The 27,746-nt window shown below is 38.1% G+C and overlaps 1 protein-coding gene and 1 long non-coding RNA gene across 3 annotated transcripts in view; one reads left to right on the plus strand and one right to left on the minus strand.

Moving 5' to 3' along the window:
• The window catches only part of WDR44 (WD repeat domain 44), an 81,017-nt gene extending 60,713 nt beyond the window's left edge, over positions 1-20,304 (minus strand). The window contains exon 1 of one of the 2 annotated variants that reach the window (XM_022562946.3): positions 19,796-20,301. In XM_022562946.3, the coding sequence (XP_022418654.1) occupies positions 19,796-19,872 (77 nt within the window). In that variant the 5' untranslated portion in view covers positions 19,873-20,301. Of the gene's footprint in view, positions 1-19,795 lie in introns of both variants that reach the window. The other variant, XM_089904149.1, reaches the window with a different exon arrangement.
• A 2,124-nt stretch (positions 20,305-22,428) lies between these two features.
• The window catches only part of LOC111169039 (uncharacterized), a 40,695-nt gene continuing 35,377 nt past the window's right edge, over positions 22,429-27,746 (plus strand). The window contains exons 1-2 of the long non-coding RNA XR_002643136.2: positions 22,429-22,769; positions 25,665-25,825. This is a non-coding gene — a long non-coding RNA (uncharacterized LOC111169039). The remainder of the gene's footprint in view (positions 22,770-25,664; positions 25,826-27,746) is intronic.

The raw sequence follows: 27,746 nt of genomic DNA on the forward strand, positions 1-27,746 counted from the left end.
CCATAACTCAGTCTCTAACTTCAAAGTAGAGATAATAACATACTATTTCAGAGTGATTATGTACCTAAAGAAAACAGCTATTCATGTTGGAGTTTGGGGACAGGAGAAATAGGGGACTAGGTCAAGAAAATTAAGTTCTACTCTTGGCTTTCCCAACCAACTAGGGGCAAGACCTTTAAGCAAGGGTTTTCAGAGTTTCTGTAATTTTAGGAAAGTTTATTTTAAGACCCTTCATTAGTTTGGGAGTGAAGATGTAATTTTTATACCATGATTAATGATCTAAATTTTACACCTCTGACTTCCCTTAAATTTGAGATATATTATAGGAAACATGGACATAATCCAGCGCACACACACACATCCAGAAATGTCCGGTAATACTCTGATACATCTAGTTTACTAGAAAAATATTCTTTCAAAATTTTCTGTAGATACTAAATATTAGATTCCTCCTGTTCAAAGGTTAAGGTCAGTAATTTTTCCCATAAAAAGCCCACATTTTTCCCATAAAAAGCACATAAAATAACTTTTATTACACCCCACACAAGTGAGAGATCTATAAGAAAACTGAAGTTAACAGGTAGATATGTTTAAGTATTGGTAGTTTATCTCACTTTAACAAAACCTTTACAAACCAAAATGAGAACTTCAAAAGTTCAATTTTCATTTCAAAAGTTTTTATTATAGGATACTTTAAAATCAAATATTTTTGACACATTTAAATATATGATTAACAAAGCTTCATTGAAATAAGAAATGTGCTTCTTACAAAGCTGAACAAAAATATAACTTTAATGGGAGAAACTTCCTTCATCACCTAATAGCATAAAAAAAACCTTTCAACATATTCATACTAATTAAAAATGCAGTAAATCTTTGATTTTGCAGCATAGTTTCTGAAATTGAAGACAATGTCTATCAATGATATTATTAAACTTAAACATGAAAAACAATTTCTGAAACAGCTCCAAAATAAAGTCTAAGTTAAACAAGTATTGGTATTCCACTAACAAACAAACAAACAAAAACCCACATGGCTTATAGATCAAATACTTATTTTTAGTGTGGCTTGCACTCAGGTTTTGAATATAAAAGCAATTTTAAGGTTAGTATTTCAGCAACTTATACAGATAGAATATTTTAATTCATTATATCCTGTTTTCTGTAAGAAAGTTATTTTCATGCACTCGCTATGTTGAGTTTATACTAACGAGCCTCATATTTGAGTATAAAATAATGTGTGACTGAAGCTTTCTCCGGTCCCTGTCCATTTAGCATTTTAATTATAGTAGTTTTCCTTTTGCATCTAGGGTATTTGTGTTCCGTACCAATGCACTTTAGTACCTACACAACATTCATTATTTTTAAAATGTTACATGGCATCAAAACATTGCTCTGGTCACTTTGCAGGGCAGTATAGGAATTATTTTTTCTTTTATAAACTCTGACCTGATCCAGTGATAACTTTCAGACACCTAAGGTAAAATTTCATTAGAATAATAAGGTCATTACTTCCAAAGGTAGGTGCTAATCACTGGGATTTGGATCTGATGACAATAATTACAGCTTATCCAAAAGTTGCTCACTAAGTTTCCAGAGGAAGCAAAATGTCAAATCCTTTATAAACTCTGACATAATAATACTGCATTCAATACAATTTCAGTGAAAAGTAAAAATATGCAAGCGATGCAACATTTTATTAATAACCCTCTTAGCTTGAGTTTGGAACTTGCTAAACCTGACTCTCTAATTTAGTAATGTTGAGAACAGTATTCATTTACTTAATAGAAATAAAATCAATCCAACAGAAGATGCATAGCAGTAGGCTATTTTTAAGAGATTTTGATGCAACATAACTGTGGGTTTTCTGTCACAGGTGTTAGAAGTGAGCATTCTACCTAATGATGTTACCCAGTGTTAAAAAGACATTTACAGTAATTCTTTACAAAGTCCTAAAAGGATTTTTAAAAAATCAGTAAGAAGGGAATATATATTTTTTTCATGTTTGAAGGAAGTAAGAATAATTTAGACCAACTACCTCATTTTACATGTGAGGAAAATAAGGCCAAAGAAGGTTAAATTAATCCATTCATTCAACATTTACCTACTGCTTACCTCGTACCAGCACAGTGCTAGGCACTGGGTGTAAAGTAGTGAACAAAGCAGACACAGGCCCTGATCTCCTAGAGCCTATGCGAAGATCAAGGGCCTAATAATAATTAGGCGTAGGACCCAAGTCTCTTTGCTGATTCTAGCAACACATGCAGCCTGTCAATTTACCCTAATAAGTCTAATATTCTTTCCTGGTTTCACATGGGTAGGTAGCCGGTCAAATGAAACTGGCCATTTATTAAAGCCTTACTTATCTAGGAGTGCCACCACAAATTCCCCAGGGAAGGCTTGGGGAGGGGGTCCCAAAGACTGAAAGGGCACCATGACACCAGTCTCGAAGTAGAAGGGCTGTAAGTTTAGCTACATAGTAAAAGAACATGAGCTGGAATCAGGAGACCTGAGTTTTAGTTCTGAATCTGCTAGTAACAATGTATGTGATCATAAAAAATATTTTGGGGGAGTTTTTCCAACTTTTAATTATGGCTATTTCAAACATGTACAAAATTGGGAGAATAATATTATCAACCCACATGCACAACATGTTGACCATGGTCAATAGTGATCAATATCAATATCCCTCCCTCCACTCCACTGCCAGATTATTTTGAAGCAAATCTCAGGAACTATTTCATTTTTACCCATAAAAATTTCAGTACATATCTAAAACATAACCACAACACTTATCAAATTTAACAATTCCCTATTATACACAGTCAACATTCATATTTCCCAGATTGTCTCAATTTTTTTTTTTTTACAGTTGGTCCATTTCAATCAGTATCCAAATAAGGTCCATGTGCTATAATCAGTTGATATGTCTCTTTCAATGAGTAGGTTTCCTTTCATTTTTTTTATTTCTTGCAGTTCATGTGTTGAGGAACTAGGCTGTTCATTCTGAAGAGGATTTTTTAGGGCAGTGAAACTAATGTGTATGATACTATAATGATGGATACATGCCATTAGGCAGTTGTCCAAAACCATAGAATCTACAACACCAAAAGTGAACCCTAAGGTAAACTATGGACTTTGGGTGATTATGGATGTGTCAATGTAGGTTCATCAATTGTAACAAATGTATCACTCTGGTGGGGGACGTTGATAATGGGGGAGGCTATACATGTGTGTGGGGAAGGGGTATATGGGAAATCTCTGTACCTTCCCCTCAATTTTGCTGTGAACCTAAAACTGCTCTTAAAAAAAAGTCTTAAACAAAGACACTAGGTTGTTCATCCCCTAGAATTTCTCATTGTCTGAATTTCGTTGATTGCATCTCCATGGTGACATGTCAAAAGAAGTATTTTAAAGGAGAACATGCAGAAGAGATCGGAGGGATGGAATGGGCACACATCCAAGGAAAAGTACAAAAACCTATAAGAACAGTATCAGAAAAGACTGGTGCTCAAAAATGTGCGAGGATTTAAAAAAATACCAGAGACAGAGTTTTTCATTATTTTAATTTATATTCAGAACAAAAAGAAACTGCAGTCTGGATATATGTGGATGAATAATATAAAGTAAAAGCCTGCATCAATTCTTTTTTTTTCCAATTAAGATTACTGATAGTTAAACCAGAAAGGGAAAAACAAATTATAGAATGAGGAAATTGAATCCCAAAGCATTCAAGGAGATAAAAGTACCTAGCTACTGTAAATGATTTCAGTTCTCCTGTCCCAAATTATATCCCAGCATACTCTGAGAATTTATAGAGTTCAATCTCTAAAACCTCTGAAGAATCAGAGAGATGGAAAAGGATGTTAAGGAAAACTCTGGTAGTCAACACTGGAAAGTAGGTAGATGCTACAAACTATAAACAGATTCACTTGATGTCAATGTCAAGCAAAATTCTTAAACACATTGTGAAATGGTTTTAGGGCCCTAGGCGTGGGGAAAAGATACTCATTTAAGAGTCAGTAAGCACTCACAGAAAGCCAAACATGCAAGATTAACCTAATTTCCTTTTTTGATAGGGTTACTGGCCTAGAATATAAAGGGAATACTGTACACACACAAAAAATCTGGATTTATGCACTAAATTTTATAATTCTCTCATGATATCCTTTTAGACAACAAAGAGATGTAGGCTAGAATACACTTAGGTGGGTTTGTAACTGGTTGAACATTACTCAAGGTGTGATTAATGAATCAATGAAAAACCATAAGGAAATATTAAATAATTTTTATTGTACTCTATCCTACTTGATGTTCTGTCCCACTTGACATTTGAATGTCTTGAATGAGGAAACTGATGGTATATCTACCAAATTTACAGTTGGCACAAAGTTGGAGGGATAAGGAATATACTGGCTGACAGTATCCAAAAATATTTCAACAAGTTAGAAGGATGGACCAAATCTTAACAGAATGTAATGTAATAGGGATAAATGTAAAATGCATGATTGGGGAGATATGACTTAACAACAAATCCTGTGAAAACATTTAGGTATTTTTGTTGATTGTTCAGACAGTAAAGGCTGTGATATGACTACTGAAAGAGCTAGTGTGATCTTAGGCTGAATTAACAGAACTATTATGTCCAGGGCAAGGGGAGTGGTAAATTCTACTCTACTTCCCACTGATAGATAAGAGCACGCTTTAGAATATCGTGTATCATTGGGATACATTTTAAAAGAAACACTGAAAAAACAGAACATATCCAAAAGACAGAAACCAATTTGGTGAATGTTCCAGAAACTGAGTAGAATGATATAAAGAACTAAGGATGGCTAACCCAGAGAAGAGAGAAATGAACGCCTCTTTACCTTTTGGATTTTGGATTTATTTTGGAAAGTACAAGCAGTGAAACTTTCCATATAGGCTAATATTCTCACTGAAGCCTATGTTTTAACTTTTAAACTGTTATTCTATATTTGATATGTACAAGAGTATAATGTAGCATATACATGTAATTATGAAGCACAACAAATCAAATGAACTGTGACTCACTAGGTCACCTGAGAATGAGAACAGCATCAAGACCAGGGAAGCTACTGTCTGCCCTATTCTGCTGCTTTTGCCTTAGAGGGAACCACTAGCCCAGATTTGACTTATTGTTCCCTTACTTTTTTATTTTTAAAATGCCATGTATCTCTAAACAATATATTGTTAAGTTTTGTTATTTCTGAGCTTTGTTTTCAGGAATGCACTTACAAAGAAAAAAAGAGTTGGACTCTTAAAATTAACATTGCACTCAAAAATCTCGGTATTCCCAATCAGAGTAAAAGGCGATCCTTGTCACTGCATACTCAGTTGTATTTAAGTCTCACAACTGTGCCCATACCTACTAGTCTCCTTTTGCTTCTCCCCCACCTAGGGTTGCCAGATTTAGCAAACATAAATATAGGCTGCTCAGTTAAATTCCAATTTCAGATAAACAACAAATCTATTTTTAGTATGTTTATCTGAAATTGGGATTTAACTGGGAGTCCTGTATTTTATCTGGCAACTCTACCCTACCCCTAAAATAATTAGGTGGACAATTAATTCTATGATCTGTTCGTGTGTGATAATGGGACAAAGTGGGAGGAATTGTATGGCCAATGTCATTGTATAAATATTAATCTAAGTATTCAACAGCATTCACTGACTGGGGAAAAAAATTGCACATGTGTGAATTTAGTCAAAGCTTTTCCAGACAATGCATTCAGTGGATATGCCCAAATGCAAATACTGTATATATACTATTATGTACATTTTTCAAAAACAGTGAAACAGAGTAGTAAGGTCTATTAACAGCTTCATTATTTTGGCTGAGATTGAACCCCTCAATAAAACAAAAACAAGATGGCTACTGTAACAAACTGATAAATCTCTAGATATGTAAACTGACTTATAACCATTATTTATAAAGATATTTATATCATTTGTCTTCATTTGTGTTAAAAATGAAGTTAACCTATATAGGTCAAATAAAGATCAACAGCCAACTTTCTGGATAAATATCAATTAAAATTATGTTGTCATTAAAAATGGATCCGGTTACTGTATTTACAAAGTCATTTTAGGACACTTCACTTTATAAAAGGGATATCAGAAATATTTCAGATACGTTCTTTTTCAATAAAACTGATGAGCTTTCTACAATATGAGGTAGAACTTGCTTTTCAATTGTCTCAACATCCTCCCACAACCTGAAGCACTAATGGCTCCTCAATTTGAATGGCAGTCAATACAAGTGTGTATTAAGAACCCGTACAGATTAGATTCCCCAAATAGAAGCCAGTTGCATTTCCTTGCCTGTCTTACTGCAAAACCCACATTTTGAAATCAGGTATAAACATGGCTGACTACTGTAATAGTCTAACTTGGTTTTTCAGAGCTTCAGCGAGTGGTTTCTCTCCAGGCAATCATTGAATCATCTTTTCCATCTTCATCACTCATGCACTATGGCTTTAGGGTAATCAGTGCTTAAGTCTACTTTAAAAAAGAACACTGAATTTCTGTAGTTTCAAAGAGTCAGATCCCAAAAGCCATCCTACCTCTAGTTTCTCACCCTTTAGCTATAGACAGATCCTTCTGTCTTTTGGGTTTGGTGTTTCTCTTACCTCTTACCTGAGGGTTATCTGAAAAACAAACAAACACAACCTGTAAGCCTTCTGAGAACAGGGTGGAAGGAATGTGCAGACTAAAGCTACATTTGCCACCTGCTTCATAGTCAACTAAACAAGTAGGAACTCAAAGACCCACTACACAAAATATAAGAGTGATCTCACATTTAACATTTCCATTTCCAGACTACTCATTATACTGGGCGAAAAGAATATACCAAAACAATTGGGAAACACACAGAAAAATGGACTAACAAGGTCTTCTTTTCTTTTTTTGTCAGTAAGAGGACTCACATTTTAGGTTCTGAGGAAAAAAAGATGGTTGGCTCTGAAGAAGCCTCTTGTCAGGTTGCAAAATTCCTGACAGACTCCTAAGGAGGTAAAAAAGAGTAATGACATGGAAGGAGGACGCATAGAGTGAGTCAGCTGGAATAAAGCTGGTGGCTTGGCAATCATTTTTCTTATAGAAGGTGACTACCAAGGGCTTAACAGAAAATTGTCCTATAGCTTGATTTTGTTTTTATCCACCTCTTTTTGCCTTTGCCATCAGGAAACTATAAAAGTAAGATAAGCTTAAGCAGTACATCAACAAACTGAATCAAGCAGAGCAAAGAACAGCTTGCCTGTACAAAGGTTTGGGATTCTAAGGTCCTTGAGGTGAACAGGAGGTGAGCGCAGATAAGGCCCTAGCTAGTCATTAAAATAAGCAGGTAATTAAAGGGTTTTGATTTCTAAAGCCCAGCAAACTGAAATAGGAAGATCTGATGGCAAACTAAGACCAACACAAAAGTGCTAAGTCTAAACTAGTAATCAGAAAGGTTCTGGTGCTCACAAAACACTGACATGAGGATTTCTTCCCCCACTTAGACCAGGCAGGAAAACAACAAAAACAAAGCAAAAATCAAAAACAGAACCAAACCTCAGGTTGAAGAAAAATTAAGAATAGTTCAAATTTAGAGAATAAGATACCGTTTTATTTTTTAAATCTTGCTCTAGGTGCATAATTTTTAAAAATTTGGTATGCAGCATCGTTCACTGGAATTAAAATGTATATACTGATGCATATATATCATTAATGAATGTATTTATTAATTAGTTACATTGTTATGGCAAGTTTTACTAGATTACATGCTAAGCATAAAACCCCCCACAGAAGGGGGTTTCCCTTGATACATGGCAATACTGGTTTATTAACAAGATTAACAAAAAATGGAGAATATAGTTATGACAGTTATCTAATAGGGAATTAACTGAATCCTCAAGATGTGAATTACTACTTTTATTATCCTTTGAAAGACCATTTTAGGTTTTAAATACTATGAAAGCCAAGAAGCAGAATATGTCTAAAATACCTAATGACTATTTTACCATTGATATTAATAGAAATAGATGGAGAGAAAATTTGGCACAATGGCTCTATGTTTTCTCAATATAGGTTTTGTGGCAACATTTTTAAGTGATCTATAATGAAATCAAAAGAAACTTTATAATGAAATATAACTCTAGTCATATAGAAAGTAATTAAAACTTAAAGTAGAACTTAAGCAGCTTTATCTTGTCTAAAATGACAAGCTGATTTTTCCAAACTGATTTATGTAATTCATGTAGTTTTACGCCATATTCCTGAAAGAACAGCTTGATAATCTATTTATTGACAAAATAAACAGAAAAATATATCAGCTCCCTGGGCCTACTCAAGAATTCTAAACTAAAACCATTCTACCCTTCACGTTTACAATCATTCAATAAATACCCACATTCAAGCAGTAACTCCAGGGTAGGGCAGCTATATCACAATGTCCCAATTTGTCAAAGTGGGTTAGATGAAAGTCACATCTATTAATGATTTAAAATAATTTCTAGTAAAATTGCAACAGAAACAGACAACTAAATTTATGACTGTCTGGAAAAGTCAATACTAATGCAATTATGCTAAATCACTTCGTAACTTACTTTTTAAAAAGTAAACAAGATGTTGGGCTACAGGCCACTTTACAGAAGCTTTATCAAGTTAACGTGCTAATATGATTTTGTAAGTTATCTAAAACATCCAATGATGTGCTAATCTTTTTTAAAAATTTCTATTTATTTTTGGTTGCGTTGGATCTTTGTTGCTGCCTGTGGACTCTCTCTAGTTGTGGCGAGAGGGGGCTTCTCATGGTGGTGGCTTCTCTTGATGCGGAGCACGGGCTCTAGATACGTGGGCTTCAGTAGTTGCAGCACACGGGCCCTAGAGCGTGTGGGATTTCAGCAGTTGCAGCGTGTAGGCTCAGTAGTTGCGGCGTCCACGCCGGCTTCAGTAGTTGTGACTCAGGGGCTCTAGAGTGCAGGCTCAGTAGTTGTGGCGCACGGGCTTAGCTGCTCCACGGCATGTGGGATCTTTCTGGACCAAGGATTGAACCCGTGTCCCATGTGTAGGCAGGTAGGTTCTTAACCACTGCGCCACCAAGGGAGAACCTGTCACAACCCCCCTTTTTAAAAAATTTAAATAAATCAATTCTATTATCAATGAACTGATTATTCAGACTTTGAGATTCTTTGCTTTTCTCCTTTTGAGTTCACTACTTATCACCAAAGATGGGCAGAGGAACAAAAATTCAAACTAAACCATTTATTTTGTTTTTTAAATTACAGGAAAAAAATTACTGTTATCTCTGATAAAAGGTTTGATGGGAAAGGAAGTTGTAAACTAATGACTGAGCTGAGGTTTTGGTGTAACTGCTAACATTTAATTATTCATGTTTTCCCTCAATATCATGAATAATAGAAAATTGGACATATTTCAGTAATTAAGCACTTTAGGTTATAAATTCTACTTCTATGCTTTATGTATCTGAATTTCTACTTCTGCATTCTTTAACATGTATTAAAAACTTCATAAATATTCTAGAAAAATCTCAAATTACCCAGAATGCTTACCTACATAAAACAATCTGTAGGCCAAGTTTATTATTAAAGAGATTATTCATCCTTATTTACATCTTAAATAGTAATTACTGAGAATGTAATTTTTCTAATTAGCTACTAGGAATGTATTTTTCCCATTAATTTGATAGCCAAAAGAGGTCTGATTAGCTGGAAAATATTAAAAACTCCCACATGCATTCATTGTGACTGCTAGAAAAATACCTTTGAAGGGGAAGGGAAAAAAAATAAAGAAACGTTGTGTTTCCAATTAGTGGCTTGTAGCCAAAAATATGAATCAGAGTTATACAGCAAAAAAAAAAAAAAAAAGGGAAAAAAATGTGGCGTAACTAAACAACTGACAACAATCTACAAAACAATTACAGAAAAAAAAAATCTGTGCTCAAGACTTTTTGATGAGGCACAGAAGCCCAAATCAGCAGTGTCTCACATCTTGAGGGGTTTTTCCCTTAGGAACAAAGAACATACCCTTTGAAATGAAGTTAGCAGTGTCTGGGATTCCAGCTCTTTCAGTAGCAAGGTCATTTTCTGACCTAGCTACCGTACCATAATCAATTCCGTCAAAGCTTAAAAAGAAAAGCATAAAAAATACTGCTTTTTGTTGTTTTCAACAGTGAATTATACATACCCAAATGGCAGGAGAGTCAGCCTCATCATTCTAATAATTCACATTTAAAATATAACATCGAAAAATGTTTATAGTTTAGAAAAGTGAAGTGGGAGGAACCTAGTGTTTTACATCTCCATTCAAAACCATCATCTAATTACCACAAATTAGTGAAATTCCACTTTTGCTGGCTGACCCCCATTTATGCTGAGCTGTTTTTTTATTTGCAAAATTAGCATAATAACTGCCCTACCTAGCTCACAAAAATTGTCCTATCTTACAGAATTGCAGGATAAATCAGAAGAGATAATGTAAATAAAAGTACTTTGAAAATGAATGCCCAACATTAATCGAGAGTATGGCATTACCATTCTTTGCATGTTTAACAACATGCAGTACTATATTATTTCTTTCTTATTGGGAATACATTCATTCCTGGAAAAAAGAAAGTTGGTAACAAGGAATTGATATGACTGCAGGATAACTGGCAACACTTCCCAAGGCTTCACTGTTAACACTTAATATTTACTGAGTACAGGATGTCCCCAAGTTATAAAGGTCCCATAAATCCAAACCACTGTCCTTGTCTCAGCCCCCTCCATTTCCTCCCTTCACTCTTATAGGAACTGTATAGGGATGGGGGAAGGGAGTGAAGATTTCAGAGAACCAGGAAGTTCAAAAGTAGAAGAGATTGTGAAGAGAAGTGGAACACCATAGAGCATCCTATCGCCACCTAAACCTTTTGTAGCTGCTACACATCAACTGCAGACATCTCTCTACGCTGGGAAGTAAGGCAAAGGTTAAAAGTCAACAACCAGGAGCTATGACCTGGGATAAAAATAGGCATAGTAAAGTTCACTTAAAGGAAAAAAGACTGATCTCAGTCATTAGCCTTAATCTCTAAAGCCAATCCAATAAAGATAAAATACCAATTGCAAAATATTGACAAACCCACTCACTTTCACTCACAAAGGTACTAGTTTTATCAAACTACCTATTCATTCCGCTCACCTATCTTCTGCTAATCCAATGACCTACCCCACCTGTGACACTAATCAATCCCACTTACCAATGCATCCGCTATATCCAATTTAACCAATCTTTCCCTTATTCCTTCCCAAAGACCCACCCATTCATTATATTTCATCCATCACTGTTCCTTCTCAGCTGTAAGGAACAGCAAGTCATTATGCTGGGGAATCTCTGTACTAATGTCCTTGAGGTAAGCTAGGAAGGAGAAAGCTGGGGGTGAATGGGGTGGAATTGGGGTTGGGAGGAAACCTTCAAACCACCTGCCATTTGGGTAGATAGGTGTATTTTAAAATAATGATTTTTTTAAAAACCACACAAATTGTTAATAGTACTGCTAATAACTAGAAAGATAATTTCCTCAGTCTCCCAATTTAAATAAAGACTTGCAGGAACAAATTTAAAAGAGGACTATGGACATTAAGTTCATCCATGGCTAGTCTTTCCAGTTCAAGAGCAATGCCAGAAAGAACACTCCTACCTCTTCTCTTGAGCCTACTTAGTAACCAGGATGCCTGCTTCTGAGAAAGTGGGTTTGAATACAGCTCTATATTCTATTTATTGGTCCTCTAGAGAGCTTGACCTGTGGTTCATAAGAATGCCCATGGTTCAATGAGTCTGTACTGGAATAGTCTATTACAATTAGTAGTGAGTGGTCAAGTAGGTTTTAAACAGGTATGGGTTGCTCTGTACAGGCTGCCTACTGGAAAACATTGTTAAAGTTTTCTGTCAGTAGTTTCCAAAACTTTTATGCTTCATCCTTGGCCCTTTTTGAAAAACATTTTATCCTCCCCTCCCCCTTCTTTTTAAAAATTTTAAGGGTTAGGATCCTGCGGATAAAGTAAAACCTTTTCTGCTCTTAAGCCTATTTATACAATGAAAATAAAGTTCTCCTTGGGGCATCCTCAGAATTTGGTAACCAGAGTTCTGAATAGGATAAACTAATATTAAAATGAAACCATTCGAATATGATTTAAATAAAAATTCAAGCCAGGAAATTTTAATTTAATCATTTCACAAACTTACAAGCTCACTACATAATATTCTAATTCAGAAAGACAAACACTTTTTGAAAAGTACACACAATATCTTAAGAGAATTCTACTTTGATATATATATATTTTAAATGCTTAACCAAATGTGGTTTCACTTTTTATGTCTTTTAAGACTGCTATAAATCAATTTACAAATATGTAAGAACTATCCTTGCCCGAACCATGTGCTCCAGCTCGAGGTTTGGTAAAACAAAACAGACTGAGTTCCTGGCGAAACATGGCATAAAATGCAGACAGCGGTTCCAATATCTTCTTGCCTGCCTTTTAGACAGGGATAGCCAACATAGCCCAACTTGCATCTCTCCAGCCGCCCCCACCAGGAGGCATCAGCAGCACTCCCCAAGAACGTCCTGTGGTGACAGAACATTCTAGATCTGTGCTGCCCAAAGCAGTAGCTGTAACAATTACTTACGTTATAGTTGTGTACAGAAACGGATACCAATATTGGCTAAATGACTAAAAGATTAACCACCTCAGTTAAACTGAGATTAATTATGCATATTTAGAAGTTATTACTATACCATACAATATTAACAAGCGTGAGCACCAAACATTAACACAAACACTAATATATAAACTACCAGTTTATATATCCTAAATATTTCTTCAACATCCTTATTTTTAGCAAAACAAACATATATATAACTTAAAACTATTTTAGTTGTTTGAATTCTGAAGTTTTTAAGAGATAAAAAAATAGAAGGACACGGGCTTCCCTGGTGGCGCAGTGGTTGAGAGTCCGCCTGCCGATGCAGGGGACACTGGTTCATGCCCCGGTCCGGGAAGATCCCACATGCCGCAGAGCGGCTGGGCCCATGAGCCATGGCCACTAAGCCTGCGCGTCCAGAGCCTGTGCTCCGCAACGGGAGAGGCCACAACAGTGAGAGGCCCGCGTATTGCAAAAAAAAAAACAAACAAAAAAAACAGAAGGACATAATAAAGACCCATACAACTATGCAGTCTTTACCTTTCTTTTCCCGTTTATTCAAAGGCTGCAAAAGAAAGATAACCTTTCCTATTAAATTTCTAAACTGTTTTCTCAAATTAGAATGAAAGGTCCAAACATTCTTTCTACAACCTACAGAAATCATTTTTGTTAGAGGCCAGATTATTTATTTGGTAGTTGCTGATGAATCAAGGTAATTTTAAGTCACTTCACATTTGCATATATTTCTTAAATGGTCACTCTTGATCTTGAAGTTTATTCTAGCTGGTATGACAAATGGATGGCCACTGGATGCCAGTGATGTAATGCATTCAATCTTCAAGACAATGACTAACAATGGAACTGAGAAAATTAGTATGAGAAAAATGTTGCCTAAACATGTTCCTGTTAAATTCTGTATGTTTAAAATGTTTGGAGACAAAAAGGTTTTGTGGACTTAAAACCGACTGACACTAATGGAATGCCAAGCTGTAAACTGCCAGACAGCTGCGGCTGGTAATAAAATGCTAAGACCTGAAGAGCTTTAGCAGAACCTGATTATATGGTAATCCTAGTATCTGAGAAGGCAAAAGAGCTAGAAGAATAACTGATAGGTTGGTTGCTATAGTAACCAAGATAAATTTGTATACTGAATGGGGAAAAACATTGGGGTTGCCATCAGGTATGAGGCCCACATTATGTCTTATGTGCTTTTTCCACAATCTTGAATCACGAGATGACAGACTAACACAAAGACTGCTCAGTTTGAAATAAGAGAATAGATAAGGTTCCACTCTGAAGAGTAAGGAAAGCACCCAATTAAAGGTTTAGCTTGTTAGCAGAATAACATCTGACAGCTAGGGGGGAATAAACCTTGTGAAAGTTTGTAGAAATTAGCTTAGCTCTGGGTAGAAAACAAATGTAGGTTAATTATCAATTCAGGTTAAATACCTACAATTTTTATTACTTTAAATTTTGTTTGAGGTAATTCTTATAGGCTATTAATCTCTTACAGAAAGGATTGTTTAATTCACTGTGTAGGCATGTACCTAAAACAATGCTAAATAGTATGATTTGTCTGGTCTCAGTTACCCATGCCCCAGAAGCAGCCTTAGAACCTGGTCTCTCTACCTTGGCTGCTGGGGCTACCTTCACCACCTACTCCATCTCCATCACCTCCTCCACCACCACCGCCACCACCACTCCTTTCCTCCATACCCCAGGAAGTAATTACCAGAACTGCAGGCAGAGTGTGAGGAGGAAACAGCCTCTTCAAGGTGCTTGCCCGGCAAATTCACCTTACTTTGTCAAAATCAAAACAATGAACCAAAGAGAACACATGGATTGTCATGTAATGTAAAGGTTACACAAGTCTCAAATATCAACAATTAGAAGTTATTTTTTGTTCTGTAGGATCACCACTGAATGGTCAACATCCTAAATCTAGGTTTTTAATATTTTTAAAGATCAAATTTTATCTACCCTATTTTATGAAGTAGGTTATCATAAGAACAGAATAAAGTTTTCAGTTTACAGGAGTTTGTACAGATTCAAATTGAGCCCCCAAATTGCAGTACTGGTTCGGACTGTCCCGCCTCAATGGGTCACCAAACTGACAGTTTGAGGCCACTAAATTTAGAGCTTGAATTTACTAATTAATATGCGGAAGGTTTTCCCCCCACTTCTGTATGATGCTACATGGGTGTGATAAAACAGCATATGTAAATATATTTCTATCATCCACAAAGCCAATAGCAATCAAATATAATCCATGATTAAATACAATTTATGCTTAAATGCCAAATGAACGGCCATTTTTAAGGACTCTTTCCTTAAGTAACCCATAGCAGACAAATACCTTTTTAATTGAAACTTGTATCACTTTTCAATTCAGAGAGAAATGTTTCTGATGCCTAAGTGAGAAGCTGAGTTTTCAACAAAGGCAGCTATGCAAGTTTTTATTTTTCAGACCAAACAATTCTTTGGGGCAGCTTGATCTCAGTTCTCATAACTTAAAAATCAAGATTTTGTCATTACTCCAATCTAAAATAATATACTGTGACTCCAGGGAGATCAGCTCGGTGCTTTGTGACCACCTAGAGGGGTGGGATAGGGAGGGTGGGAGGGAGGGAGACGCAAGAGGGAAGAGATATGGGGATATATGTATATGTATAACTGATTCACTTTGTTAAAAGCAAAAACTAACACACCATTGTAAAGCAATTATACTCCAATAAAGATGTTAAAATAAATAAATAAATAAAATAATACACTGTGACTGACACTAACAAAACAAAACAAATAACCATCCCTGTTCTTAGATTAGCTATTCTGTCACCGTTTTTGATCCTGACTTTGAGAAAATTAGTGGACAAAAGTTAGGATCCTAGAACAGTCCATGTCCTCTGACAGAAAGGCATGAAAGAAACAGAATCATGGTAGATAGCAGTTGACCATCTTAGGAGTCCCGCTAACAGGGTAAGTGCCAGAAACCTACAGCAGGGATACCTGGCAACACTTTCCCTCCTTCTGCAGACAAGGCATCACGGTATAAATGAAGAATCAGGAGACCTGGGTTCTAGTTCTGAGCTTGCCACTAATCAGCGATGTGTCACTTCCCCTGTCTGAGCCTAGGTTTCTCTTTCAGTTAAATGGAAGGGCTGCGCTAAATGATCTCCTGTCCCTTCCTACTCTAAAAATGTTACCATTCTGGCCTTCCTTCCAAGGCCTTTTTAATTGAAACTTGTATCACTTTTCAATTCAGAGAGAAATGTTTCTGAGGCCTAAGTGAGAAGCTGAGTTTTCAACAAAGGCAGCTATGCAACTTTTTACTTTTCAGACCAAACAATTCTTTGGGGGAGCTTGATCTCAGTTCTCATAACTTAAAAATCAAGATTTTGTCATTACTCCAATCTAAAATAATATACTGTGACTCCAGGGAGATCAGCTCGGTGCTTTGTGACCACCTAGAGGGGTGGGATAGGGAGGGTGGGAGGGAGGGAGACGCAAGAGGGAAGAGATATGGGGATATATGTATATGTATAGCTGATTACAAGTATAGCCAAAATACAAATATTTTGGTTGCCAACACAAAAATAAAGAATGCTCAAAATGTCACATTTAATTTTATAACATGTTTCAGTGCCAGCCTTTAGTAGGTATATGTATAATCCACACAAATTAGCAGGAACATTCATTTCATATATAATTTACCCAATAAATATTTAATTTCAAATCTATGGGTCTCGAATCATGTACCCAACACCATCCAGTCTGTTAAACTCTCCTCGAATTAAAGATGAGGAAATGAAATGACTCATAGTCCAGGGCTTTTTTCTACTATACCAAACTTCCTCCTCCCTTTCCTGCTTTATCAAAAGACAGCACGATAGCAGAAAAGAACTCTAGACTGTGAAACTCATCTGGATTCTAGTCCTAACTTTGCCATTAGTTTGCTGTGGCACCTTGGACAAGTCACTTTACTTTTTCCAGGCTTTAGCTTTCACAACATTTTACATGAAGGAGTTTAACTAGATGTCCCTTCCAGCTGTAACATGCTATGATCTTATAACATTCCTATCTGACAAAACAAGATACACATTCTTGAAACAGAAAGTGGGAATTTCTAGCCAAGAGAACTGAAAAGTTTGTGCTGCTAGTTCTAAATATATGCATCAGTTCAATTTAGCAAGTTGGTCCTAAAGCATTTTACTCCAGCATCTCTTGGAGGAGGTTACCCTGTATAAACACACACACACACACACACACCACACACCCAGTATGGGGCAGCTATGATGTACTAGAAAAAATACTGGAGTAGAAGTCCGAAGAACTGGTTTCAAATCCCAGCTTTCACTTATAAGCTGTGTCTCCTAGGCCAATTCATTAACCTCTCTGAGCCTAAGGTTTCTCATTAAAACGGAGATAAGAATAAGGAAACCTGACTTGAAATACCAATCAAAATAAAGCATTATAACTGATGCACACTGCAAAGCTGTACAAGTGGAGATGATCTGCCACTGTGTTATAATAGGGTGCATTCGAATCAAGCCTTTCTATAAACAACTGGGCTTATTTTTAATTTATTAAATTTGCTTTCAAAGAGTAGAATAACAAAGTTGAAGACACCACTGGAGGGGGAAAAGAAGAAATAAATCAATTTTAGGAAATGGATTGTTTATCTGGATTCTGCTGATTAACAAAACACGAGATAACTCTCAACAGTCTACTCAGTTTACTACAATTTGGTGAAATGGTCTGTGTACTCTAGAACGCGCAATGCAAGGAACATTTCTTAAAGTGCCCAAACTCAGTCTGTTAACTTCTTAGAGTTTGTATGGTATGCTACTCCAAGTATATCTCAAGGGAGAGAGGATACTTCTAATGACCAGATATCTAGTGATACCATGTGTTTCCACAAATCAAGATTTCTCACTGCATTTCTAGGTTGTTAGTTACCCATCCAAGTCTCCTCACAGTACCTTATGCAAAATGACAAAAACTGTCACAAAGGACAGAGGAAATGCTAATGATGCCAACCTTGTGCAGTCCTCCCAGTACTGCTAGTTCTTTTCAGATGCAATTCTCCAGATGAGTCTAATTCTCTTCCAAATCCCCTCACTAATGCAGGATGGAGCTGAAAAATTCACAGACTAACAGTTTTATCTACAGAGCTCAACACTCTCAATATATAGGCAGGTTAGAGTTAAAATCAGAAGGCTGGGTCCCAAGAGATGTTTTTACTTTTCACCTAGCATATCAAAGGATCAAAGTGCTTGAGAAACTATATTATCCCACGAGGGAATAAGTGACTTTATCAATTCTATCAAAATGACTCATTCGGTTTGGATATGTTAAATAACTCCAAGTTCTGCATACTTCCTCCCAAAGTAAGCACTGTGTGAAGTTAAATTTGCTAATTCCAAGAAAGGAAGGAGAAGTGAATGAACATTGCAGTTCTTTCTCTGTGCCAGGTACTGGACTACTAGGCAGTTTACACAGGTCCTGATGTAGCTGTCCTTCAAACTTAAATTTGTTATATTCATTGAAAAGGAACAATATTCACATAGCTCTAAATTGATTAAATCATGTCGACGGTTATTTCCCTTCCCCCTCCACGCGTGCACACACACACACACACACACACACACAACAACAACAACAACTAAAGGATTAGGTCTCTTATTTAACCTGAATTGACAGTTCATTACTTTAAAGGGAATACCAAAAAGACAAAATTTAATTTCAGGGGGCTCCAATGTACTTGGTAATCCAAGTGAATTTTCTATCCTCTAACATCTAGCTATGAACTTGTTTCATATATTGAACTTGAAGGAGATTCAATGCCATCTCAAGATTGGCCATTGCAGCCCCCAAATCCCATAACAGTGATTTGAACGTTGGTGGAAACACACTCATCAGTGATCTACCAACGTAGAAAGTTCTCTCTGATTTTGTTGCTGTAACTTTTGAGGTATATATTATATATAATACATATTAGGTTTTAGAACGACTTCTAGAATGTACAGATAACATTATCTGCATTAAGATATTTCTTCCACGGGTAAGCTTGCAAATTGAAGGCAGCTGACTCCTGGAACCATATTAGTGACTTACATTAACATACAAATTTTACCGATTTTCAAGTTCTTATCGCATGAAAATGTATTTCACTGCCTCTAGTTCCACACAAGCCCAGTAGAAGAGTTCGGTGAAATCGCTTTAAACATATTCCAACTTTGAAAAGTGGAGGAGTGGGTAAATAGAAGTCCCAGGCAAGCGAAGCATTCCAACTACTCTATTTCCTACTCAGAATCTCCCGTATTAATCACCACTAAAACATCTTGCAGAATTAGATAAAGAGCACAAAGCTGTGGCTCTCCTAACCACAGATTACTCAGCACTTGTTTGTATCTCTGTAGTCGGTTGTGCACATTTATGTCCGGCTACGCTTTTAAGACCGCATTCTCCCTAATGGCAAAGGACCTTGTCTTCGATTTCCTTTGCCTCACGGCAAGGTGCTATTTTAATAAAACACCGTGGATCTAGAGTACATCACCTAGAGGACTTTCCTAAGTAAACACCCAATCGTCCCCCCCCACTCCACGCTCCGCTCCTTTTCTTTCTGTGCAACGAAGAGAAGAAGGCAAAATAGGGAGAGGTACAGTCACCCCTGAAACGAATAGGTAAGTTAGCGGCAAAAGAAAAAAAAAACTGGGCACTGTAATTTCTCCTGTTGCTGCTCCTTTAAACTATGGCCCCCAAGGCTAAAACGGATGTTTCCAAAGTATGCTCTGAACCCCACAAATACAAATCTCCGGCTCTCAGGTTCGTAAACTGTCCCACCTCTTAGAAAGCTGGACAAGACAAGAAAGGAACCCCTGGGGCCGTTCACCAGGGAAAAGAGGAGGGTTTGCCCGAAGTGGCCAATCGCCCTCCCCCGACTGTCTCTTAAGTGCCCGAGGGAGGCGGAGAGGAGCAGCGGTGGCGGACACAGCCGGCCCTGGGAGGGGTGTAGGGGGGAAGGCACGGGGGAAGGCACAGGGGAAGCCGGGGGACGGGGACGCCCGGCTTGTGGGCCATGGCTCCGGTTACTTACCCTACAGGGTAGCCGCCCCCTAGGTGCACATCTTCAGGGGCATCAAAGAATTCCTCTGTGTCGCTTTCCGACGCCATTTATAAGACACACCCGCGGGTGAGGGAGCCGGCGCCGCCTGGAGGGAGGGTGACTCTCGTCTCCTCCTCGTCGTCCTCCACCCCGGCGAGGCCGTGGGGAGGTGGGCCCCGGGGAAGGATGAGGAGGGAGCAGACGATCTGAAGTGAGGAGCCGGACAGTGGCAGGGGACCGCCGGGAGCTGCCGGACTGAGGGAATGACCAGCAGTGCGGCCGCCTGAGGAGGCGCCGGTGGGTTCAGGGACTGTTGCTGCCGCCGCTCCCGGCGATAGGTGTATGAGGAGAGCGAGAGAAGAGGCGGTGGCTCTCCTCAGTGGGGGAGGGCGGGCACGCCGACGACAGCAGCTCCAATTTCTCCCGCAGCTGCAATTACAGCAGCTGGGAAAGCTAGTTGCCCGCAAAATACGGACGCTCACCAACCCTCGCGAGATTTCTGGAGAGGCCTGTAAGGCGTGGGCGGAGCGAAGAGGAGGCGGGGGCGGTTCCTGGGAAGCAGCGCTCAGATTTCTTGTACTCGAAAAGCCTATCAAAACGGCGCAAGCGCGTTGAGGGCGTTCGGTGAGGGCCGGAAGTAGCGGGGAAGGGTGGTGATGAGCGTCCTAAGGGGAGGAGTCTAGAACCCGCGCAGGAGCGGCGAGGTTCCCCGGCCTTGAGAGCGCGCCCGACGTAGGTGGGGTCCGGCAGAGTGTTCTACCCACTAACTCTGCAGTTCCAAAGAGGCATTTTTAGAGGGGTGATTTGGGGTCTGCTTTTTTTCTTCCAAGGAAATGCTGTCGGGAAAAGTTAGCATTGTGGTTTGAATCTACTTCGTTTTAATTTTTCCAAGCGCGGAATATCCCACCCTAGGGAGTAGGCAGGTCCACCTCCTCTAGCGTTACGGGCATAACCCGTCTTATTTACTACAAGCTGTCTAATTGAGATCCCTAGATACGATCCTGCCGGCCAGAGGGTGGGGTCCAAGAGAGATACGTGGGGAGCGTGACAGTTGCATGGAGTAATGATGGATTTGTTGCTGGAGCTGAGCCACTGTAGGGCCTCCGGTTACTTTCTCCCTACAAATACGCATTTTTGCCGACACTTAACGCGAGAGAAATTCTTACATACTGGCCAAGATGTGCGTCAGCCAAATGGTAAATATATATTGAGCAGATTCCGTTGCAAGGCTAAGAGCTAGTAACTTAATTCTAATCCTCGACTGCCCAATGTCCAGTGATGAAAATAGAAAGGTGCTTTTTAAAAGACCAAGATGTTCTTTCTTAACGCATCATGGACCATCAAAGTGATAATACTGACTTCCTATGGGATTGGGAGGCACATTTACTTTTCCCACTGCCATGACAGGAAGGAAGGCGCTCTGATCCGTTTGCAGCCTCAATTGTTGCTCAAGATGGTCACAGAAAAGATAAGTGGGACCAGTGGCATGGCCTCAGGCTGGAATGGGGCTCTAGATTACTCCGGAAAGCAACCAGGAAAAGATCTGCAGTTGTGTAAAACCAAATGCCATAGATTGTGTATTCTTTAACACCCTAGAAGTTCAGGGAAAACGCTGCATAATGAAATAGGGTAATATTTTTTGCAGTAAACCATATGATTATTCATACGTGGTAAATAAATACCAGTAAATAGCCTCCTTCAGTTCAGATCAGCTACTACTGTCAAGTAAGTTTAGGTTAGAGTAATTTAACTGTCAATAAGTTACTAAAAGTACAAAACAAAAATGGTTTCCAGAGCTTTGGGGATTTAAGAATTGCACATAAGGGATTTGTGGATCCTTTGAGGACATGACTTTTGGCACTGTCCAATAATTATTAGCTTTTTTTGTTGTTTAAAAATATTTATTTAGGGCTTCCCTGGTGGTGCAGTGGTTAAGAACCTGCCTGCCAACGCAGGGGACACGGGTTTGAGCCCTGGTCCGGGAAGATCCCACATGCCGCGGAGCAACTAAGCCCGTTCGCCACAACTACTGAGCCTGCGCTCTAGAGCTTGCAAGCCACAACTACTGAAGCCTGTGCTCTGCAACAAGAGAAGCCCGCACACTGCAACCAAGAGTAGCCCCCGCTCGCCGCAACTAGAGAAAGCCCGGGCGCAGCAACGAAGGCACAACACAGCCAAACATGAAAATAAATAAATAAAATAAATAAATTTATTTAGCTGCATCGGGTCTTAGTTGCGGCACGGGGGATCTTTTAGTTGTGGCATGTGAACTCTTCGTTGCGGCATGCGGGATCTAGTTCCCTGACCAGGGATCGAGCCCTGGCCCCCTACATTGGGAGCACAGAGTCTTAGCCACTGGACCACCAGGGAAGTCCCTAGCTTTTATGTGTTTTAAACATGTTAATTTCCTAGGTATAAAAATATATCTCAAAGTACTAACTTTTTATTTTGTTGCTCACTAGGAGAGATATGCTATTTTCCTTATGGATTATGGAAAGATACAAGTAAATAAACTACCTGAATTTATTCTCTTCCTAGCTTTCTGATAGTGAATTTACATTTGCCTTAAAAATTAAAGTTTGGGGCTTCCCTGATGGCGCAGTGGTTGAGAGTCCGCCTGCCGATGCAGGGGACACGGGTTTGTGCCCCGGTCCGGGAAGATCCCACATGCTGCCGAGCGGCTGGGCCCGTGAGCCATGGCCACTGAGCCTGCGCGTCCGGAGCCTGTGCTCCGTAACGGGAGAGGCCACAACAGTGAGAGGCCCGCATACCGCAAAAAAAAAAAAAAAAAAATTGAAGTTTGGTGTCATGTATTATTCTAGGTGCTGAGGATAATTCAAAGATGAAAAAGACAACTTAGTTCCTCTCTTCCAGAAGCTCACAATCTAACAATGGATGAAAACACAGAGTCCCAATTTGGTGCTTTTTTTCACTATACCATACCACCTCTCTTGGACCTTTTAAGGTACTTTAAACATTATACTTAGAAAACAGTTAAAATGAACTAGGAAAGATTAAGCTGATAACATTTTTAGAGCTGTTAAAATTATCTATGTAAATGCTTTTATCAATTTTATGAGAAAGTGAATTTCTGGGAACATCAAAACACATGTGTACCACCTATGATCGTTTTTAAAGATGTCAGAAGATGTGTTTGTTTTGCCTGAAACATCTGTTCTTGAGTTTTAAAGGAGCAGGTTTTAGGCTTAGTCCAAGGCAGTGGTTTTGAAGCCTTTCTCCTTATTAGAAATGGAACCCTTTAATCAAGCCTAATTTCATGCAAAAGTCCACATATCATAAAAATAAAAACAATTTTAGTTGAAGCAGGGATAGTTCAGTTTCCTGCCTGCTTGGCCTTCCTTGAGTCTCAAGAGACTGCTGCAAGGCTCCATCAAAAAAAAAAAAAAAAAGAAAGAAAGAAAGAAAAAGAAAGTTATTGGTCCAAAGCAGGGGTTGGAAAATTATGGTACTGGTACACTAGACAAATCTGTCCTGCTGTCTCTTTTTGTAAATAAAGTTTTATTGGAACACAACCAGCCCTATTTGTTTATATATTGTATATGTTTGCTTTCAGAGCAGAGTTGAGTAGTCGGGACAGAGACTCTATGGCCCTCAAAGCCTAAAATATTTACTCTCAGCCTCTTTGCAGAAAAATTTTGCCAACCCCTGATCCAGAGGATACTATTTTCTAGGGTAACTGAGAACTGAAATTACACTCAAATTAAATGGTTGTTTGAATTAGTTTCACAACAGAATTGTATAATGGCACAAAATTATACGTATAGATAAAAATGAGAAGAAAATATTTTCCCACCTGGCTCATTTCCAATGACTATAAAAACTGCACAGGTCTAGGGCTAAGGTGGGTTTAAGGAAACTTTTTATGCCTCCTTATCTGCACAGCATAAACTCTACTTAGGAGTTTCAAAGGCTAGGGTCACAGCCAGTGTATAGAACAGCTTGTCTGTGGGATACTTGCTCTCTCCTCTTGTCAAGAATAATACAAAATGGCGGTATCCTTGGAGCCAATATTGCTCCAACCCCAAGGATAATCACTCAAAACATCAGTAACAAAACTGTGATGCATGTAGGCTTTTGTTATAAACAAGAGCTAACATGATAACTCAGGGGAAAACTTTTTATGTACAGGGTTAGGTGATTTGAGATACAATATTGACATGAAAAGATTTAATATTATAATCTCTGTGAGAGTTTTTGTGGATTTTGAAATATAAGAATCCATGAAAAAAATCATTCTGAAACTGGCCACAGTTTGTCAGGGCCAAGACTAAATTCTGTAATCATCAACTTTCAATTATCTGTTTGAAAAGTCAGTTGTGTTACAGACTATAATAGTACAAATTCAAAAAATCTATTTGGCTTTGGAATTTTTATATCTTTTTCAGGTCTACTCCACCTTCTTAATGATAGTTTATGTTCATATTAAAATGAATTTTCAATCTCTGAGCACACAAGAACTGAAAGTAGAGAGTGGTAGTCTAGAAATGTGTCAAGAGACACAGAAAAGCCAGCCTGACTCTTAAAATGTGTTAGTATTGTGCAATGGAATATTTTGTAGCCACGTATTACTATTCAGGACCCTGGAAGAAAGCTAACTGGAATTATCTTAAACAAAAAAAGGGAATTTATTCACTAACATAGTCAAGTACAGACTGCTCTAACACTTGTCTATTCCTTTGTGACTAATATATTAGAGACAATTTAAGCGGAAGGTGAATTTTGCATTTGCTTATGTGCAATTTTGTCAGCCAGATACAGGTGAAAACAGAAAACTACACCCAGATGAATCAAGTTGCGTAGGAATACACAAAATACACGCACACAGACCTCAGACGTCTACCAGTTACCTCACTTCATTGTGTGTTTTGAGTCACACTCATCCACATGGAGTGTTACAGCTTTCCATCTGATTTCAGATAACCCTCCTTCCACCACTTCACAATAATTCACAAGTTGCAACCCTTCTGATAACCCATTTCCACAAGCAAACTTTAGTTCTTTTTCAAAATAAAGCACCATATTTATTGTAGTATTTATGTATTTCTTAACCATTTAACGTGTAAAACTGCTACCATTTTCATTAGGTTTGTATCTTTTTGTGTATGTGTCACTGACAGTTCTTAAATGTTGCACTCATAGCCCCATTTCCCCCATAAGCCCTGTGGTTTTTATTGAACAACTTTGCATAACGCAGTAATTTTGTGGGAAAGCATATGTTGTCTTTTTTAAATTTTATTTATTTATTTTTGGCTGCATTGGGTCTTCGTTGCTGCACGAGGGCTTTCTCTAGTTGCGGCGGGCAGGGCTACTCTTCCTTGTGGTGCGCGGGCTTCTCATTGCAGTGGCTTCTCTTGTTACGGAGCATGGGCTCTAGGCACGCAGTCTTAGTAGTTGTGGCGCATGGGCTTAGTACTTGTGGCGCACAGGCTTAGTTGCTCTGCGGCGTGTGGGATCTTCCTGACCAGAGCTCGAACCCGTGTCCCCCACATTGGCAGGCAGATTCTTAACCACTGTGCCACCAGGGAAGTCCCCATATGTTGTCTTATAGCAGCACAGACTATAGTCCAGATGAAGTAGCTTTAGGCATGGCTGGATCTAGGGTCTAAGATATATCAAAACTTTCTCTTTCTGTCTGCCTCTCTTCTTTGCTTATCTCTGCTTGTTTTTGTGCTTTGGCTTCAATTTTCCTATCACAGACAGCTTCCTTTTTGTACTCAGCAAAGATGGCTGCAGGCAACTTCAGTTTATAATGTCTTAATAATTCTCAATCCCAAAGGAAGTAAAACTTTCTCTTGGTGTTGATATATTAAATCTCAGGGTCTATGTTGATTGGTCTTAGGAAACCTCTCTGGGTCAACTGATTCCCTGCCACACACCATGTGGGGAGAGACTACTGTGATCATCTTCCTCACGGACCACATGGAGTATGCAATGGATGTTTTTTTCAAGAAAGGGTTACTAGCAGACAGGAACAACGTGCTAACCACCAGCAGTTAAGGGGTAAGTCTCTTTATTCATTGACATGACAGGAGCTCATGATGCATTAAAATGAAAACAGATGTCATGAAATAACTGCATGAGGAATAATCCCAGTTATGTAAGATTATTTATCTGTGTATCTATATGTGTATATAAGCATAGGGAATTCTGGAAGAATATTCATAAATGCTTGATGGTGATTGTCTTTGGTTGCTGATTAAAATAATAATGAAAGTTTTGGTTATTTGTACCTTTATATAATGACTCAGTTTTCTACGGTGAATATGTATTACTTTGTAAACAAGGGGAAAATGTTGAAAGAAAATATATAAGCAATCATATACAAGGTAGACTTACACACAAAATGAAGATCTGAGATTCATTCCCAATATAGTGCATGACTGTGAGTCCTGGGCCTATTACAGGTGTCACACTTAGCTTTTGGAACAGTTTAATAAGGGCCACTGAGAAAATGAACTTGGAAAAAATAGTCATATTTTCTGCACTGCAGGCCTGACACACAAAGAGAATGGTAACGGTAATTTCCAAAGCAACTGTGAAGTGGTGCACTGATATGGAGCTTCTAGAAGCAAAGTATAATATTAGAGGTTCACTTGTAAATAATATGGACTAAGCATAATTTTGTTTTTCAAAACAATAAGCAGTATATGTGGCCTGATCTAAAGAGAGAAAAACTAAGACATATGAAACTTATGCTTTAAAATTTCACTCCAGGTCAAAATCTGAGGAAGAGATCTTTTATTTTTCTTTCAGGGAAGAAAAGGAATATATACATACATACATATATATACATATATACATATGTATTTTTTAATTGGTGAAACAATCTAGTGGCAAACATTTATATAGAAATATCAATCAGGCTAATGCATGTGTGCGTGCTGTTACAATTGGAAGGGACTTTAAAGGTCACTAGTGTAAGCCTCATATCTAATGCATGAATTCTTTTTACAAACTTCCCCGATAAGTGGTCACTCAGGGACATGGAACTTACTATTTACCCAGTCCATTTTTTTGATAAATGTTAACGAATCTCTTCATTGTATTTAGCCCAAATCTGCATTTCTGTATTTTCCTTCCACTGGTTATAATTCTGGCTACTAAATCCATACAAAACCTTTAATCTATTTAAAGATGATTATCAGTCCTCTTTATGTTCTTCATCTTGGGAGCATACAGTTGACCCTTGAACAATGTGGGGGTTAGAGGTCAAAAAATCCACTTATAACTTTACAGTTGGCCCTCCGTATCTGTGGTTACGCATCTTCGGATCCAGCCAACCTCGGTTCACGTAGTACTGTAGTATGTATTTATTGAAAAAGATCCACATATAAGTGCACCTGCACAGTTCAAATCCGTGTTGTTCAAGGGTCAACTGTATGCTGATTTGTTTATGCTGAATGTGTTCAGAGACAAAGATAAGTGGGAATTTGAGCTGCACAATTAAAGTGGTACATTAAATAAGTATGTGATAATATGTGTACATAGTAAACATATTCACCTTATGTACAGGATACCTGTTTAATGGTGTGCCCTCTATGTGTACCTAGTGATAATATGTTACATCAGAATCACTCTTTATGCTTTCTGAGACAGTTTTACATGTCTTATGTCATTCAATGATAAAATAATAATTGCTATCTTTAAATTAGTGCTAGATACTGTATTAAGTGCTTTGCACATATTATTTCACTTAATCCATCATGCACTATATGAGGAATATACTACTATTATCCCCATTTTGTAGGTAGGGAAACTGAAGTTTAGAAGAGTTAAGTAACTTACCCAGAGTTTTACAGCTAGCATTTAGTGGTGAAGATTTAAGCCCAAGGTCACACTTATTTTATTTTATTCTATTTTATTTTATTTTTGTTATCTTCCCAGAGTTTCCTCTAGTTTGACTAACTTATAGCAAATGAGC

Source organism: Delphinapterus leucas, chromosome X (genome assembly GCF_059928025.1).
Source record: "Delphinapterus leucas isolate spDelLeu-1000000601 "Yukka" chromosome X, BTC_Dleu_Yukka2, whole genome shotgun sequence".
NCBI lineage: Eukaryota > Metazoa > Chordata > Mammalia > Artiodactyla > Monodontidae > Delphinapterus > Delphinapterus leucas.